The sequence below is a fragment of the Athalia rosae genome, chromosome 3 (genome assembly GCF_917208135.1).
Source record: "Athalia rosae chromosome 3, iyAthRosa1.1, whole genome shotgun sequence".
Lineage (NCBI taxonomy): Eukaryota > Metazoa > Arthropoda > Insecta > Hymenoptera > Athaliidae > Athalia > Athalia rosae.
Genome location: NC_064028.1, coordinates 755,052 through 772,779, shown reverse-complemented (window position 1 = coordinate 772,779; position 17,728 = coordinate 755,052). Strand labels below are relative to the sequence as shown.

Genomic DNA, 17,728 nt, shown 5'->3' with positions numbered 1-17,728 from the left:
AGGTATAACCGCAGAGCGAAACAGTCGCGGTCGAGAAACCCAAAGGTAGAACAACAAGAACAACAATAACAATTTTGAGGAAAGGGCGCGGCCGCGAGAGTTGCTCGCAGTCGTATTTATACACCGTAGGTATATGGGCTAGTTTCGGGATTCCCCGGAGGGTCGAATGAATGTCGAAGGCTGCGGTGGGCTATAACGGCGCGGTGTTACACGTCGCAAGAAAATTTAGGGATGTCGATACAACCGAGGAAACTACTTACGACGATAGTACAAGCCCAAAGAAAATGGGGTGGATATTTTTTACCGCGGCACTTTCGAAAGAGTCGGACAATTTTCCCGTGTAACGTATGATCGATTCGCAAGAATTTCGCACAATGTATGAATGATTTTTCTATGTATTCTATACGGCTATTTACGACATATTTTACAGGCCAACAATATACTATGAAGCGAGGTGTCAGTAAAAAATAAATAAATCTAAAAATCACTAAATTGATTATTATAAAAATTCAGAGGAATAATAAAACCAGAAGAATAACGTAAAAATAGGCGAAAAAAAAAACAAACTAATTCAACAGAATTGTAAAAAAACAAGATAATAAAGAGTAATGACTGTAAACACTGCGATGACAAAATAGAAAATGTATTACAGCAAGTTTCTATAATTTGTATAGTCTCCGTATCACGTTAAGGTAGTAAAATTGCACATGCACGCGTACAAATGAATATATTTAGCAATTTTCAACGAAAAGTGAAAAAAATTGAGATAACAATCGTTTCAATTGACTCGTTAATTTATTCATCGATAGATGAAAAAACCAATAAACACTTTATACGCTCGCAGCGGAAAATAATCGTCATTGACTCTCAATCGTGACAACGAGAAAATATGAATAATAAAAAGTAAAAAGATGAATGAATAAATAGAAAAATAATGATACAATGAAAAATATATACTGATAAAAATACAATTTCAGGCCGTAAAATTCCTACCTCCATAGCGGGCGATTTTGCCTGAAACACAAACGGCAATCCTGAATCGTTTGGGTATCAAACTGCACCAAGTTTTGTTATCAATATCCCTATACTGCAAATACATGGAGAGGGATGACCACCTCTCTACCGGACACAAATTATCGACAAATCATTTTCTCTTTCACTTGATTGTTTTTTTTTTTGTTTTTTTTTTCAAACGATCTTCAAAAATGCACAAGATGCGGGTGATATGACGAACACAAATGCACGGGATACGATCGTTTGTCGGAGCATCACTTCCGTTTTCCCAATTTTCAGAAAGCATCACTGGGTGAGAAATAAATGACGTGAAAGATACGATGGTACATGATACGATGTGCGTTAATGCTTCGGGTGTAATGTGATTAATGATTCTTGCGTTGTGAATAAATAAATCGTTATACGATGGGGGAGAGCTGAATTTAATAGAACGATCATCGACGGCGAAAGTAAATATTTCCGACGAATTTCAAATGAGGTGGTGGTTTTATGGTTTCATAATATGCGATGTACTGCGAAATAATGTGTAACACTAACGTCTGCAGCTGTTGCTTGATGCGGCCATTCCAGCTATCATCCAATTTATTCGTCGTTATTATTTCGTCATTATACCATAGCGGATATATGTATGCACGCATGATGCGCATCTCATTACTCCTCGTCACGATATATCGTTATTGTGATTATTGAATCGTGAATCCGCACGACCATTAAATAATGATAACAATTCATAAGAAATCCCGAAGGATTTTGAAGTCTTACCTGCAGCCTATAGTTGGGATCCTGCGTCGCTGCGTGCGCTGCTAGGAAGGGATCGTAGTAGACGCTGAAACAAATTGGGGGAAAAAAATTTCAATTAAAATACCGTGATTTCTGGATGAGTATCTCCCGATTCCGACTCGTGATTGGGATCCGTTACGTTCCGACGATCGGAGTCGGTGCGTGCTATAGGTAGCCCTCGACAAATCTTCCGAATTCGGAGCAATTGCGATGCGAAATCGAATGAAAAATCAACGGTATTCGACGATGACCCGAGACTCGATTGTATTATAGGTGGCTCGTTGAATGCGGGGATTCTCGACGAATCACATCCGGCGGTTGTAGTTGAAAAATAGAGGGAAAAAAATAAAGAGAAAATGACAGTTCGTTTGTTTGCGTCGATTCAACTATTTTTTTTCTAACGAAAATGGAAGCAATGCTGAATTTTTTAGGATCCGAAGGGTCGAGGGTTAGAAAAATGCCGGTGGGGTTAATCATGACCAGAAACGTGCAGAAATGCATTTTGAGTTTTCATCGCAGGCGATAACTAGACATCGATAAATATTAAAACGATTATGTTCCAACGTGCCTGATCAAGCGAGTGTGAATAATTAATCGATTAGTAAATTAAAGTGATAAGCGAACCGCAACCGGTGTCGACAGATAATTTCTACCATTGGTCAATACTCACGTTTGTGCGAAGGCCGGATGAAGAGCACTAGCTGCCGCAGCAGCTGCTAGAGGATTCGGATTCCTCGCCAAAGCGAGTGCGGCACCCGCAGGGAACGCGGTTCGTGCTCCGACTCTACCTCTTTGAATGGCGACTCCCCTTAACGCGGCGGCTGTAACAAGCATAGCGCCAAATTCTTACCTTTCATGTCGGAGGGTCGATTGAATAACTTCGGTCTTTACAATCCGCAGGCCAGAGAAAACCGGCGTAGTATCCTTCGGCGGTGGTTGGGGTTTCGCTGCTGCGCTCCTTCGGCGGGGTGGTTTTTCTTTTTTCTTCGTTTTTTTTTTTTTTTTATCTCTACTTTTCTTTGCGGTTGTTCGAAAATACCATGGGAAATTCAAAGTCGAACTCGAGAAACCGGGAGATGGGATCGGAACCCGGGACTTCTGGGGGTTGGAATCACCCCGGAAGCGAAGAAAGACAGGGCGACCAGAGAGGCGCGTTGGCGGTCAGACAAGGGCACAATTCCTGGTGGTCGAGATGGCGTCGACAAAAGCGGAAAATAAATTTCCTGGAGCCAGTGAGATCTGATATAAATTCCATAGAATCGACGAGCAGTATAACGATGATGTACAGCGAGAAACCGCTGAAATCATCGCTGAGGAGCACGGGTTCGACGCACAGCGGTTCCTCCGTGCGTTTCAATCTACCGCCGACCAAATACGAGTCGAATCGATCGGAAAACAGAGGAGTGGTCGGGACCAGAGTGACGACGACGATGAAAAATAGCGACGCAGAAATTGCGATCTCATCCCACGATTCAACGGGATGCGAAGTTCGCGCTCTCTTCAAGCGGACGACGTGGAGAATTTTACTCTGCGTTATCTGCGGAATCGTGGTACCATTTTTTATGGTCATTCCGGTTCTCGTTACCCGCAAAAAACTGCGACGCGTTCCGGGGTGAAAAAAAAAAAATCGAAGAGGAAGGGCGACCGCGGCGACGTTGACGCGAGGACGGAATTACGTCCGTCGGATTTAACGAGATTCCGGATTCGACGGGATCTCGTTTCGAATTCGCATTGCCTACCTGGAGGTACACAGCTGGGTTATGTGGCTCGACTTTTGGGGTCCTTCTCTTCCGCACGAACTGCAACGTGGCACGACTCGTCGAGTTACATTCGATTACACATCTATTAAGGGTGAGTATTTCAACAGCATCAAACAAAATTAGCGAACGATATTCAATAACCATTTCAGTACGACAACCAAACTGCGTGTATACCAATGCGCGGCACACGTGCAATTTCCATCTCTTCGAAAGGTCCTTGATAAATGTAACACTGACAAAAATTGCAGGTGTTCGCGCACTGCGAGTGTCACCGAGCGGTTAAAAGATCTACCGAGGATTTTGTTAAATAATTAGCTCTTGCAAAACAACTGTCGGATGACAATTAGGGGGGTGCGATTTTCTACTGTATAAGTATATGCCATAAGTGCCCACGTGCGTGCGATTTAATGTACAATGTATTCGACATTGAGGAATGAGAAAACTATACATTAGATGTGGTGGTTTCTATTGCGGTGGATGGATGTACAATAATTACCAGAGACATGTAGCGATGTGTGGATTACAAGGGGGTCCGCAATGCAAATTAACTTATCATACAGGCAGAACATTCAGATCGGTTCTATTAATTCCGGGAGTTTTTGTTACAACGAAACGCATAATCCGATTCACTGCATTTTCAGGAGTAGTATTAAGAAGAGCGGTGTGAGTTTAGCACAAGGTGGAGAAGAACAATATTGTCTGAGGGGTTTTTTCTGTGCGTGTGTGCAGTTTTCACAAACGGAAAATAATGACACAACGACAACAGTGTAGTGTTAATAGTAAGAACAACAGCAACATCAACAACAACTGCGCAAGACCAAGAAGAGGAAGAAGATAATCGGGCGATATTACGTTGGGGGGGTGGGGTGGGGTGGGGCGAGGGACGGGAGAAGAACTATAGCAAAAGATGATGTCAATGAAAACGGAAGAGGAAGAGGAATATTTCAAGTACCTCCGTCTCGCCGCGGCCCTGGGTGCGAGTACAAGAGGTGTCGCCGCGGGTGACGGGGTGACCGCTGCTGCCGCCGCAGCCGCAGCTGCCGCTGCCGAAGGAGTCGCTGCCCCCAACCAACTCCAAGGCATCGCCGGTAATCTGTAGCCTGTCGATTAAAATTATTATACACAAAAATTACGATACGATCGTGTACGATTCTCTCTCTCTCTCTCTCTCTCCCCCTCTCTCTCCGTATGCATTTTTTTTTTTTTTCAGTGTTCAAAGTATCATTGAACATATTCTCACTCGACAAAATGGCCGCACAACATCCCGCTGAGCACCGGAAACTGGGGGAACAATTTCCTTTTTTCTTTTCAACGACGTCTGATAAAAAAATTAGGACGTTGTGCGGCAAAATATCGTCTCAGGCGGAGAGGAGGGCGTGGGCACTGGATGATGTATAAATTATTCATTTTTTACCTTTTCCGTATGCTCATCGATTTTGCGGTGAGGTCGATTCGTGTATACCACGATTATACTTTCATGGATGTTGTAATATATAAGAGGGGGAGGTATTCGGGAGTAGCGACATCGCGGAAAATATCAAGGGAAGAATGAACGTCAGTTTTATAGAATACGACATGCACGCCGGAAGTTGGATTTAATTATTCTCCAAATTCAGCTATTTGATTCCATCGGTTTAATCGGAGCTCGTCGATGTTCATTAAAGATTTTACTTCAATTATCGAAGCGATTTTTTCTGCCCACTCTCTCACGCGAACTCTCATTTCGTTTTCGATTTTCAGGGTACGAAATCCGAGGGAAATCCACGTACGAACGTGAGAGAAAAAAACTAGAATGACGTCTGTTCCGAACAGGATCAGCCGCAGCGGCGGAGATGAATAAATGAAGAAGGCGAATTTCGTGAAAATTTCCCGTAATTCTTCATCGGATAATCTTCGCGAGGATTTTAAAAAGCGAACGTACGATTTGACGACGTATATACGCTCATCTGTCTGAATCGAGTAATCCACTTTCCCTCTTTTTTTCCATGTCCCTTTTTTCTGCCCTCGATCGCTCTGCGCCGTAGGTTAGTGAAATTTTAACGTTTGAAGCTCGAAACGTCTGAACGACAACTTTGCTACCGAAATATCTTTTGATCTCCTCGAACGTGCGCGACAACGTTCTACAACGGACGAGTCGAGTGCTCTTTTTCCTCGGATCGTTCCATTTTATTTTTTCACTCGGGATAAAATATATACGAAGTATAAAACGTAGGAGGTTAACACATAGCTAAACACCCGGTCGCGTCGTTGCGCGGGGGCGGCATTTCGGGTGAGGGGAAAAAATTGAATCTCTATTTTGGGATAAAATCAGGAATGGCAGCCCACGCGGGGCAAGAGAGAGGATCCGGCAGTCTGGCCGCGCTGCGCGTCGTTCGCCACGGAGATAAATGAATTTCTGTTCCCGCATGGTTTCGAGGATCACCCCGCGGGAGTCCCTCGATAAAATTAGCCCCCTTAGCTCACACGGCGCAAAACTTCCCACCCGTACACTGTAGGGACGTATAATAACATTCTGACTCGAAAATGTTAAAAGTAGCGACAGAATCGAGCGGCGAATGTGCGCGAACAGTTGCGTTTCCCCGACGAAGAATAATTCGTAATCCACGCGTTTCCCCGTGACGGTGATCGCCGTACGCCGATACTTGAAAACAAAGGAGATTGAAGGAATTATTTCCAGATTCGAAATAAAACGAAAAGTAGCGACTAACTGCTTCAATAATTCAGTTCAAGTAGTTCGCGTTCGTAGCTAGTTCATTTCCTTCAATTATAGACGCGGAGATAGAGATAGATAGATAGTTAGAGAGAGAGAGGGGGGAGGGGGGAAGGGAGGGAGAGGGAGAAAGGCATCTGCAAGGAGACGTAGAATTCGGGGGGGTTGCGATGCCGCCAGTAATTAATATGATTGAACCCCGGAGAAGTGGGCGAGGTGGGCGAGGTGGGCGAGGGCGAGAGTATACCTAGAGCCAAGGCATGAAAGCACCCGGGATATGGAGGGAGGAGAGAGAGAGGGAACGAAAGTGGGATAGGGAAAAGGGAAGAGGGAGAGTCACCGGCAGGGTAGCCAGCTAGCAGCTCTTCCCGTCGATCAATAGACCCGCCCCAGCAGCAGCAGCAGCAACAGCGGCGGCGGCGGCGGCGGCGGCACCCCTGGACCAACTCTGCGTCGTTGACGCTGCTGCTGCTGCTGCTGGTTCTCAACGTCCTTGCACGACGCTCTTTCGATTCCTTCTCTCTTCGTTCCTCTGTATCCCCTTTCTCACTTCTCTCGCATATTGTAATTCTTCCCTCTGCGCAAAGTGTGTGTATACTACATTCCAACGGGAAGAGTTCTCTATTCCTTTCCCTTTGCTCAAAAGTCAAGAATCTCAAGTCGCTCGAGTCTTGGAACTAATTTTCGCAAGGAAGTTTATGTTCTATATTTCTTTGGTCTTTTCTGTTTTCTCAATAGCTGCAGAGATGACGATAAACGGCAGTTTGGATTCTTCAGGAATAAAACTGAGGACCCTCCAAATTATACCCCAAAGGTACATTCCGAACGCGAGAGCAGAAGACTGAGACGAGAGAGAGAGAGAGAGAGAGAGAGAGAGAGAGAGAGAGAGAGAGAGAGAGAGAGAGAGAGAGAGAGAGAGAGAAACCAATTTGTTACGATATAATATTTCTGAAAAATTAGATACGTGGCATGTACCATGTTTCATGAAAGAAGATGAAAAAAAAATCAAAAGTTGAAAAAAAAAAAACTGTAAAAAAAAAACGAAACATACAGATAATTTAAATACAGCTGAGATTCAATCAAATGCACTAGAACCACATTCGCACAACCCACAAGTAAAGCAACAATAATAATTAGAGGTGTGTCCAAATTCTAAGTAACAAATCAAACTAACAAACCACTAGAGGTATATAATATATGAATGTATATATGTATATATGTATATCAGCGAGTGTTTCGAAGACCACATATGTGTATATATACATATTTTGAAATGTAATTTCACGTAATTATTGAAGAAGAAAAGAAATGTACGCAATTTTTCGAATAAACGCGAGTATAAGTTATACAGTGAAATACTCTCGAACGAAATATATCGTACATGTTCGTGAAATGTGGAATTTATGTGTGTCGTATGTATGGGTAGATATTAATAATAGAACAGTAATTATAATTGTGTGTGATATGCACCTATGTAGTTCCAGTGCTGAGAATAGAGAGAAAAATGAAAACTGTCTTGTACACGGTATGCACAACAGTAACAATAATAATAACGATCGTAATGATATTAATGATAATAATAATAATAATAGTAATAACATCTCTAGAGGAGAAGCAAGGTGTTCCAAGTTTTCAACTTTTCGCGAGTAGGCCTGAAGGGCTGAAATGATCCATGCGGATGAATCACCGGTCGGTCATACCGCGCCGTGCCCACGTTTCGTTTATCAATAATAAGCTTTTCTCTCGACCTTTTCAAGGAGAAATTCTCGCGTTTTTCCTCCCATAGCATTTGAAAGTCGATTCGGGGCACGGGTAGGTACGTCGACCGATGTGACTCGCGGCAAGGTTTATTTTCTTTGGTTTTCTTGTTTTGGTTTCATCTCGCCAACTAAGACACCGTGCCATGATCGTGAACAAATATCTTATTGATGTGATCATACGAGAGTGGATGATGACAGTGGTAAAACGTTTCGAACTATGACATCGACAATGTAATTCTATGGAGGGTAGATTGATCGGAATTTCAATACTGAAACAAAAATACAAATATGAAAATAAAAAAATGCACGAACGGTGGGCACCTACGATAGAGGTAGGTATATGAAACGATGAATAAATTGTTCTCCTTTTTTTTTCCTTTTTTTTTCTATGAATGTGGATGGAAATATCTGACGTACGGAGAGGGGGATGGACGGATCGATGGTCGAAGGGAGGAGGGAGGAGGGAGGAGGGTGGGGTGTATATTATAAGTATATACATACATACGTATATGGATAGATACGCATACGCGTCGAACGTGGATACGCAGATATATATATCACAGGTGAATCTCATATGAAGGCAAGCCAAGGCCACGACATGAGACGTGCAAATTAAAAAAGGTAATAATATTAAAAAAGCAATTAAAAAATTCTCTCCCAAAACCGCTCCAACCACAACCAAGCACAACCACAGGCAGGTACGGGCCTTTCACGGGCCATTGTCAACGAGTCAAGTGGGTATACACATTACCGTGATTATCGTGTGATAAAAGTAATAAGTTACAACTAACGAGTTACGAGTAATAATGAGTAACGGAAAATAAAAACGAGAAAAAAAAAAAATTAAAAAAAAATTAAATAAAATTAAATAAAATGAATAATCAAACGCATCAGGTGGTGAGGTACAAAGTGTAAACGATATAAATGATCGAATAAATGAATGAGTAAATAAAAGACAGCGAGTATTAAAAGTAGATAAAGTATAGTAGTATCTTAAAAACCAAAAAAAAAAGTATACAAATGTATACGAGTAAAAATAAACTAATAGCAATATTATACATATAATGCATATTATATGTGATTAACATTAACATTACTCAATTGGAAAAAAAAAATAAGAAGAAAAAAAGTGATAGTTGGTTCTTGTTTTTTCAATAAGGTAAATTCGACAAGGTGATCAATCATCGATCTAGTAATAGGTAAATAGGAATAATGGCGTGTGATATATATGTATATATATATATCAAATATTATAATAACATATTACTTAGTTGCAGTCAATAAAATGCCAATCGAATATTAATCGGGTAATCGTTAATAAATGTTGGGCGGGTCGGGGGGTACTTCGCAATTAAAGTTAATTATTAAAGACACGATGATTAATAAATTTACACACCTATACGCGCAATTATCCATGTGTGTATCCCCATCGAATAGAAATTCCATTCAACGAATTCAAAGTAGGAATTTTGATGCAAAAAATCAAAGACTCACATATTCAGCATAGGTGTATAAAATACGTACGAAGAAGATTAACGAATAAATGAATAAAGATATGCCTCATGCTTTACCATTGCAATTTTTGAATACGTAAGTGTACAGAGAGAGCCCTAGGCTAACCGCTACCGGCTGGGATAATCGTTTCAATCAATTATTAAGTGTGAAATATCGATATCAACCAAAGGCTATCGTATACGGCCAGTCGACGACTGAACGACCGGGGTTGATTTTTCCCTTGTACTTTGAACTTGCAAAATCCCACGAACGGTTCATTGAAAAATATTCATTTGCATTTCTGGCGAAAAATCAGCAACAAGCGCATTCACAAACAAATAATCTCTCTATATATATATATATATATATCCATAATCACACCCAATATGTAATCTCTGTTTTAAACATACTTTTTTCTCTTCTCCTTTCTACTGTACACGACTAATTATTCCTACAATATCGATCGTATCTTTTCTTCTCCAACGCGACAAAAATGGAAAAAATACGTATGAAATAATTGTGCATATTGACGGTGAAAGAGAATGAAAAATCACAACTCGAAATTGAGGAAAGGAATGACAACGCTATATCTATTTACATACACAGAGTGCATTGCTTCATTAACAATCGATGTATAGGTAACTCCTGCTCGAAATAAAGAAAAAATCGATGAAATGAAGTAAAACTGAAATTTTCATACGGATGACAATTGTCCATAATATCTGGGTTCTAAACGTCGATATACAGTTATAACTAATCATTATCATATAAATCGCTCCGCATACCAGCTGCTTTTGGGTACGTGATTTGCAATACATCGCATGCAATTTGCTCAATGAAATTTTCTAGCTCTTTGAGGACCCTTCGCTAAATCAAGCAGTTATTTTCACAATCGAACCGTTGAACGCTATCACTTTGCTTTTTACATTGTCCCTCGATTCTCGGGTGAATCAACGTGTGGAAGTGAAAAGTGTAAAACAACGTGAGATTCTCCAAAATATTTTGACCAGAGTTACGACGGACAATATAAAGATTGACACCGTTGATTAGGTATATAATCATATATTATATTAATCAATACATTATGGATATTAAATCGACAATATTCGACCGTGCAATGGAATAATTGTACATGATTGTTGGAGAATTCTAACGGCAGCAAAGGTATGAAACTGTTTTCGATATGCCTATAGGAGTTGCAGCGATATATGTGATTATTACAGCGCAGGCAAAATAAGCCTGTACAGAAAACGAAAAGAATGAAAAATAAAAATTAATAAAAATTAATAAAAATTAATAAAAATAAAAGAAAAACTTCGATGTTATTTTTACGAGAAAGAGATCAAAAAAAGAAAGTAAGTACATGATTGAGCGGATAAATGAATGAACAAAAAAATACGAAAAGATGAAACAAACTGTAAAATGCGACAGTTACCCTTTTATGCGTGTTGTGTAGTATGTTTGTGAGTTTTTCGTATTTTCTTCGGATAAATGAAGAGGAATGAAAAAGAAAAAAGATATCGTTTGTGAGGTTGTGGGTATATATATATATACGTGTGTATATAAACGTATTAATTAAATGATGCATAATATAGAACGTATTTAACTGGAGAGCAGCACCCAGTGGTGATACGTGACCCAATAAGAACATTCAGCGAGAAACCAGGTGAGACACACGAACACTGACCGATGCAATGCATGCTAGAATTAAAAAGATCTCAACTCGGAACTTTTTCAATTAGTTTTCGTAATCCGTTTTTTGTTTGGTTTTTTCGTCATTTTATTTTTCATAAAAAATATCTCATATCAATTCATTCATTTCAAATAATTATAGTCTTTAATATTATCAATTAATCGTCGCGATTGCGTTCGACTACTTCTATTTTTCTTCTAAGTTCTTACAATGGTTTCATTGTATTTTCGAATCACTGAAACAACGAACATTGTTCGAATTATACCACATCACTATTGCGATTATGCAATAGGAATTTAATGAAATAGAAGTAGTTGTATAATGTACTCGTGTATATTGTATAATATAACTGAGAGTCGAAAATTGTTTGTTTGATCGAAACGAGAAGAAAATCAATGTAAAAACACATTTTCAACAAAGTAGAAAAAAAAAAAAACGATGAGTAAAAAAAAAATTAGTTATCGCATAATTATTTCAATTGTTGCGTTTCACTTGTATCGTCGATTAGACAGTTAACTACAATAAATTCGTCGTGCTTCGGTCTTCGATTTTTCCGGAATGTAATTTGTTCTCTTCTGTTTTTGCATAATTTTTTTCAGTACATGAGCATATATTTTATCGAAGGTTCGAGCATATGGCTACTCTAGTTTCGAATGAATCAATTATCTTCTGTAATTTTAGCATGCATCTTATACGTACGTACGACAATCGACATCTAGTCTCTAGATCTAATTCGTTTGAATTTTGTACTCTTTTTCTCCATTTGATCATCTGGTCGAAACCCTATATCGCAGTGACTTTTTTTCGGCATAGAATCCATATCGAATTCCGTATGCGTAGGAGGTAGTTGATTCGGAATCTAAAAACTAATCACTTATTCACACAATAATATATAATATTGTATAATTCATTTAGCATATCTCACTATCGAAGTAACCCTGTATCAGTTTCCTTAAAGATTATAAAGTAAATCGAGTCTTGAGTCGAGAAAAGTGTCTAAAAATAGATGAAAAAAAAAATAAATATAAAACCTCGGAATGAAATCAGTCTTTGACAAAATATAACCCCGAGTATACGGGGTTGTATAATCTAAATATTATGGCACCGTTATAAAGATAAATTAAACATCAAAGTTGTATTCTCAATTACGTAGAAAAAAAATATCAATAAATGACAATGACAACTTTATACCCTGTACTCGTTTCGCTAAAATTAAAAGTTTCCACGTAATATTTCAGGTGTTCAGTGTCAGTCATTCTGGCCAAGGATTATACGGGCATTGAATAATTTTCACCGTTCGCGAATAAACACTACAACGTCATACCATTCATTTTTTCGCTATCCTCGAAAACTTTAAAATCAAAATGACCGACGCCTTGATCCCGATATTTCGTGTCACTTGTATACTCTCATTTCTCGTCTATTTTTACTCTGAACACACATACTCGTGTATAATGTACTTAGATACTACACCTGATATTTCTTTCTCATTTTTTTCTTTTCGAGAAATTTTCGATATCGAAATATATCTACGAATCATCGGATGTTCGGGGGCGCGATCTCCCGCGGCGGCCTACCACTGACTATGTAACGTACAACAAATATATTGTTATCGATTAATTAATCGGACGGGGGTGTGATCAAACATGAGGTAAATGAGTCGGCGACCCTGCGGTACATGATCTATTCGTCATATCCGTTGAAGATTTTCTAATCATGGTCGGTGGAAAAAAAAAAAAAAAAAAAAAATGAATAAATAAAAAATACACATAGTCAATTTCTGTACGTTGCGTTGCAGCGAAGGGAATGCGAGCAGAGTGTGAAAATATGCAAGATTAAAATGCTGTTCGAATAGAAATATATAGACCCACCTTAACTTGAGGAACAAATTCGTCAAGAATCACTGAAAATCGCTGAAAGAAGGAAATTAAGAAATGTTTGGAAACATTTCAGCCGTATCGTCAGTGTTAGACCGACGCGAGGTGACAACGCTCGTTGTAAATATAATTCGTTATAATTGCGAACGGTTTGTTGCATTTTCTTTCGTTTTTTTTTTTTTATCAACTTATCTGGTTGGGCTTGGTCGTGGTGTGCGGTGGTGGCTGTGGGTTATTTAAACTCTATGGATAATTTCCGTTCCGATATGTAAAACGTTTCTGAAATATCGAAGACGAACAAAAAATGTTCCTTTATCGTAAATAAAAGAAAAAAAAAATCAAATAAAAACATTTGTCCAACGTATCTACCTATATATCGTATACTGTGTATAACCACTTATGAGAGTTTCTTTGCTTTTTTGGATCTCGTGCGGAAAAACTGGAATTCTCATTGACATGTTCACAGCGTCGAACGCGCGTTGGATTTGAATTCGATCGACGTGGTCGGCGGAGTTTCTTATAGTTGACGAGGATCTTTATGGCTTTAGAAATTCATGAAACTCGAGATAATTGCAGAGAGCAATTATCGCACTTTAGACGAACGATATTCGCAGCGATATCTCGCTTAGAAGTCGAAACACGTTGGAACTCCTTTATGCAGAGAAACCATGGCAGTTTTCTCTTATCTCCGAGTAGAGGGTGATCAATGCCTCTTCGGGCACGTCATGGATGCACCTACCCTCTGGCCACTGGACGCAGACTGAAACAGAACGGGGGAAAAATAGCGTTAATTTCACGTTGCGATTAACGCCGGATTGAAAAAAAAAAAATCTACAATTCTATCTTCAAAGGTCTATCTTCATTTAATTTCTAAGAACACGCGACCTATCTCAGGTATGCTGCTAGGCATACAAACACGATACGAATTAAAATGAAACCGTCGGTCTCGTGGATTGCCGATCGATGGACTGACGATAATAACGATCGGATCGGATCGATCGATCCGCGACCCAAAGGCGCGCGTATCGCGTACGTGGCATCTAGGTAGGAAACAAATTTGGATGTAAATTATCCTTTCGGTTTTCAATCGCCATACGTACGGGTACACAATGAATTTCCTTCGTTTTAGATCCGATTTTATCTTTCGCATCGTTACACCCCCGGCGCGCGCGGTTTCTTCGTTCGCTTTTAATTTTGCCTGAGGTGTTTTTTTTTTTTCTTCCCTTAAATTATACTTCCGCATAGCCGCGATAAGGAAATCAGATCGGAATCGGAGTCCCGATTCCGTCTTCAGCCACGAGCCTCGCCTACGATAAGGAGAAATGGAAAGCGAAATTTCAAAAAGGAAGTGAATTTCCAATCGGGAATTACGACGGAGTTTAAAATTCGCAAACCGGATCATCGAAGAAATCCGCGCAAAGTATTATCAATGCACATGCGAGACGTACACCTATGCAGTCGTGCAGATGCAATTTGAAACGAAAGAAATTTTACAGCGATAGCTATTGATGTCACGTACGACGCGATCGATAATCGGGGGATAAAAATTTCGCGGTTTAAATTGATGACAGTTGCCGCGTGGTAAGCGTGTAATGTATAAGGTAAAGTTTTGCGTAACTCGTATAATAATTCCGGTTACGAAACTGTGTTTATAAATAATATACGTGAACAGAAGTTTGAAACCATATTTCGAAATAGTCCGACGAAGTGCGCCGCAATAACCACGTCATTAGAGGCGTTCGAATACCTCGCCGCATATCGCACGCGTTCGGAATACCCCATACACGACCTGATCCGACGGCGAGAAGATGAAGACGAAGACGAAGATGCTGCGGCGGCGGCGGACGAGGAATCGTTCGTATTTCCGCGTATCGATGATATAGAAATTGGCAAAACGTAGTCCTGGACGGTGTGCAAAAGTAACCCTATAGGAACCGGCGTTCTAAATCTTTCTTCTCTGGCAGTCGGACGTAATTGGAAGCATTCCAAACATCTTACCCTACAAACCGAAGCTGCGGCGTGACCGATCAATCTCGATCTCAACGATACCGGGGAGCGCCAGGGAATGACAAACTGCTAATAATTCATCGGAATTATTCCATCAACTTTTTCGCCCGATTTTGGCGAATATGCAAATTATTAACGCGTTATCACGAGTCGCGACTGAGTCTGCCGATGCGCGACGCGTCCCTCGTTTGTAATTAAGACAGTCAACGGGCAATTTCGTCAACGTGTGATTAAAATTAGAGTCTCTCAGATTGGCAATTAGCAACTATTAGGGCTCAGGCTCGTTATTGGATCAAAATCGAGGGAAGTTGTCGGGGTGGCGAACGCAACGATTCGAATTCGATTTCGATCATATTCGGCGGGGAGGGGGTTTCTCAGTTTCGCTGACTAATATAGAGAATATATCCGAAGACAGAGTAGAGCGTGAGAGAAAAAGTAAACCTTATTTAGCTTCTCTCGTGAAAAATCTCGAGCGTCAAATCCCATTGTTCTTTCGCAGCTATTAATGTTGTACTATATCGCATTATAAGAATCTAATAAATCTCGGGATACTTGATATTTCATCGCAGTTTTTCCCCTGCCGTCTGGTTCAATTTCTTTTTTCCCCAACTTCCAAGACGGAGACGAAGACGGATGTGCGCGGGGCGGATGAAATTTATACGAAACTTAATTTCGGTTATGCGGGCACTCGAGGAACCGGAACGAATTATTTAGGAGAAATTAATTGGAATTATACTCTCTAAACAGCGTTAAAGGATGATTCGAGATGAGTTCCGTCCATCGGGATCTCGGCGGATGATATTCGAGGATCGAGCACCCGACGAGGAGGCAAACGGTGGAAAAATTAATAAGTCAAAGACAAAGTTCGCCGGCAGCATTTCGGTTACGCGGGGTAAAGAGTGGAGTCCTCGCGATAAAGCGAATATATTTGTTCGCTCGAAAAGACCGGGGCTATCGTCCTCCGGGGAGCTGTTTGCTTTTTATCCGACCAATTTCTCGTGCTTTTTCCCTCCTCTTGCATCTACTTAGCCTTTTCTTTCCGCGGACGAGGCGCACGTGGAACCCGAAACAACGCGGAAGACCGACGTTATTTTTCGGGATATTTTTTCGGACCACGGAAAAATACGAAGATGCCGCGGAGCGCATACGCGGATATTTGTATACTTATGCGACGCGGTGTGTCGAGATGAGATAAAAGTACCGCTCGATAAAATCGTCCCAGCTTTTCCAGAACCTACGGGAATACGAACGCCTCGCACGCGCGAGCTTTCCCGGCGTCAGCCGGTGTTTTATTACATAGGAAAAAATATAATCCCATCTCGGTATTAATAATGATAACAAGAAAAACGAGGTACATCTCATCCCCGTCCTTTTTCTGATGCGGAAAAAACTTCGTCGTTTCTTTGCCCTATTTTTTTTCGATTAATTCGCAACACGGACAAGCGGTGGTTTGTGACGTCGGCAAAAAGCGGCGAACAATTTCCGGAGTTTAATTGACCGTACGGACGGTGAGAGTGACAAAAAATATGTACAGCAAAATTCCAACGTAATTTTATCAGCCATCTGATGAAACACGATGCAGCATAAAAAACACCAAACATTGACGATTGAGAGCCGGGAGCATACGAGTGCAAAGATGCAGGAATGATATCAGCTCGCCAAAGGATGGTAACGGGCCGCTCCTAGCCAGAAGGACTTTGTCACGCAAGCGCAAAAAAATGATTCTACGTCAGAATATCGACTTTCGCATTACAAGGTGCACAATTTTTAGGCGTTTAATTCGGAAGTGAATACCACAGACGAGGTATTGTCCGGTGGAGAAAAAAGGGAGAAATCGAAATTACCCGATTCGTCGACGCGTCGTATACGTTCGAGCGTTACTTTCGTCCGAGTTGCCCGAATTTCTATCGATCCGCGAATCGGCGAAGCGTATCTTCGCGCACGTCGGTGTCTTTCCGTCGGGGCGTAAATTAATAGTGAATTATAGAAGGTGAAGTTAAATGTGTCGCCAGTCCGAGCGAAGTGCTTCGAGAGCTTTTATCGAATCGCGAATTAGACTACAGGCTAACCCGGTGCAGCACTAGCAGCGAGTAATTCGAAGTTGGCTAATCTGGATTAAGTGCTCGACTTAAATACCGACACAATTAAATCGGGATTAGGCAGCCGGCTATTTTATACCGGTGACGACGATCCGCGCGATCGGTGTGGATAAACGATAGCGTCGTACAATTCGAGGCAAATATCCGAAGAGATATATTTTTTTTTTTTTTTCACTCTCTTCAACGAACTTCAATAAACGTATAAGATTTCCAAAGACGCACGATTTTTGAACAAGGAATTTTATAAATAATACAAACAATCATTTCACGAACAACGAAATAGAGAAACTGCAACAATTCGTGGAGAGAGGAAAACTATTCTTCTCTCATCGGGTTAAAAATAGTTCAATATTTTTCTACCTACCGTTTGGCACCGTTGGTGGTTTTTTGGTCTGCACTCTCGCTGTGGCGTTGTTCACCTGAACATTCAACAAATCGGTATTAGTACGGCGAAATCTTCGCCAAAACATGATTATTTCCAGATTCGCACATGACTTCGCGACGCGACGTGACGATAAAAAAATAATACCTAAT

General features: G+C 40.6%; 1 protein-coding gene across 11 annotated transcripts in view; it reads right to left on the bottom strand.

The window, feature by feature from the left end:
• LOC105685463 (RNA binding protein fox-1 homolog 2) overlaps positions 1 to 17,728 on the bottom strand; it is a 95,160-nt gene that overhangs the window by 5,510 nt on the left and 71,922 nt on the right. For 4 of the 11 annotated variants that reach the window (XM_012399565.3, XM_012399561.3, XM_020852143.2 and 1 more), the window contains 5 exons: positions 17,559 to 17,613; positions 13,828 to 13,848; positions 2,465 to 2,615; positions 1,777 to 1,840; positions 1,552 to 1,584 (listed from right to left, as the gene is read on the bottom strand). In XM_012399565.3, coding sequence (XP_012254988.1) covers positions 1,552 to 1,584; positions 1,777 to 1,840; positions 2,465 to 2,615; positions 13,828 to 13,848; positions 17,559 to 17,613 — 324 coding nt within the window. Of the gene's footprint in view, positions 1 to 993; positions 1,015 to 1,551; positions 1,585 to 1,776; positions 1,841 to 2,464; positions 2,616 to 4,506; positions 4,655 to 13,827; positions 13,849 to 17,558; positions 17,614 to 17,728 lie in introns of all 11 variants that reach the window. The other 7 variants (XM_048653003.1, XM_020852142.2, XM_020852141.2 and 4 more) reach the window with 5 other exon arrangements.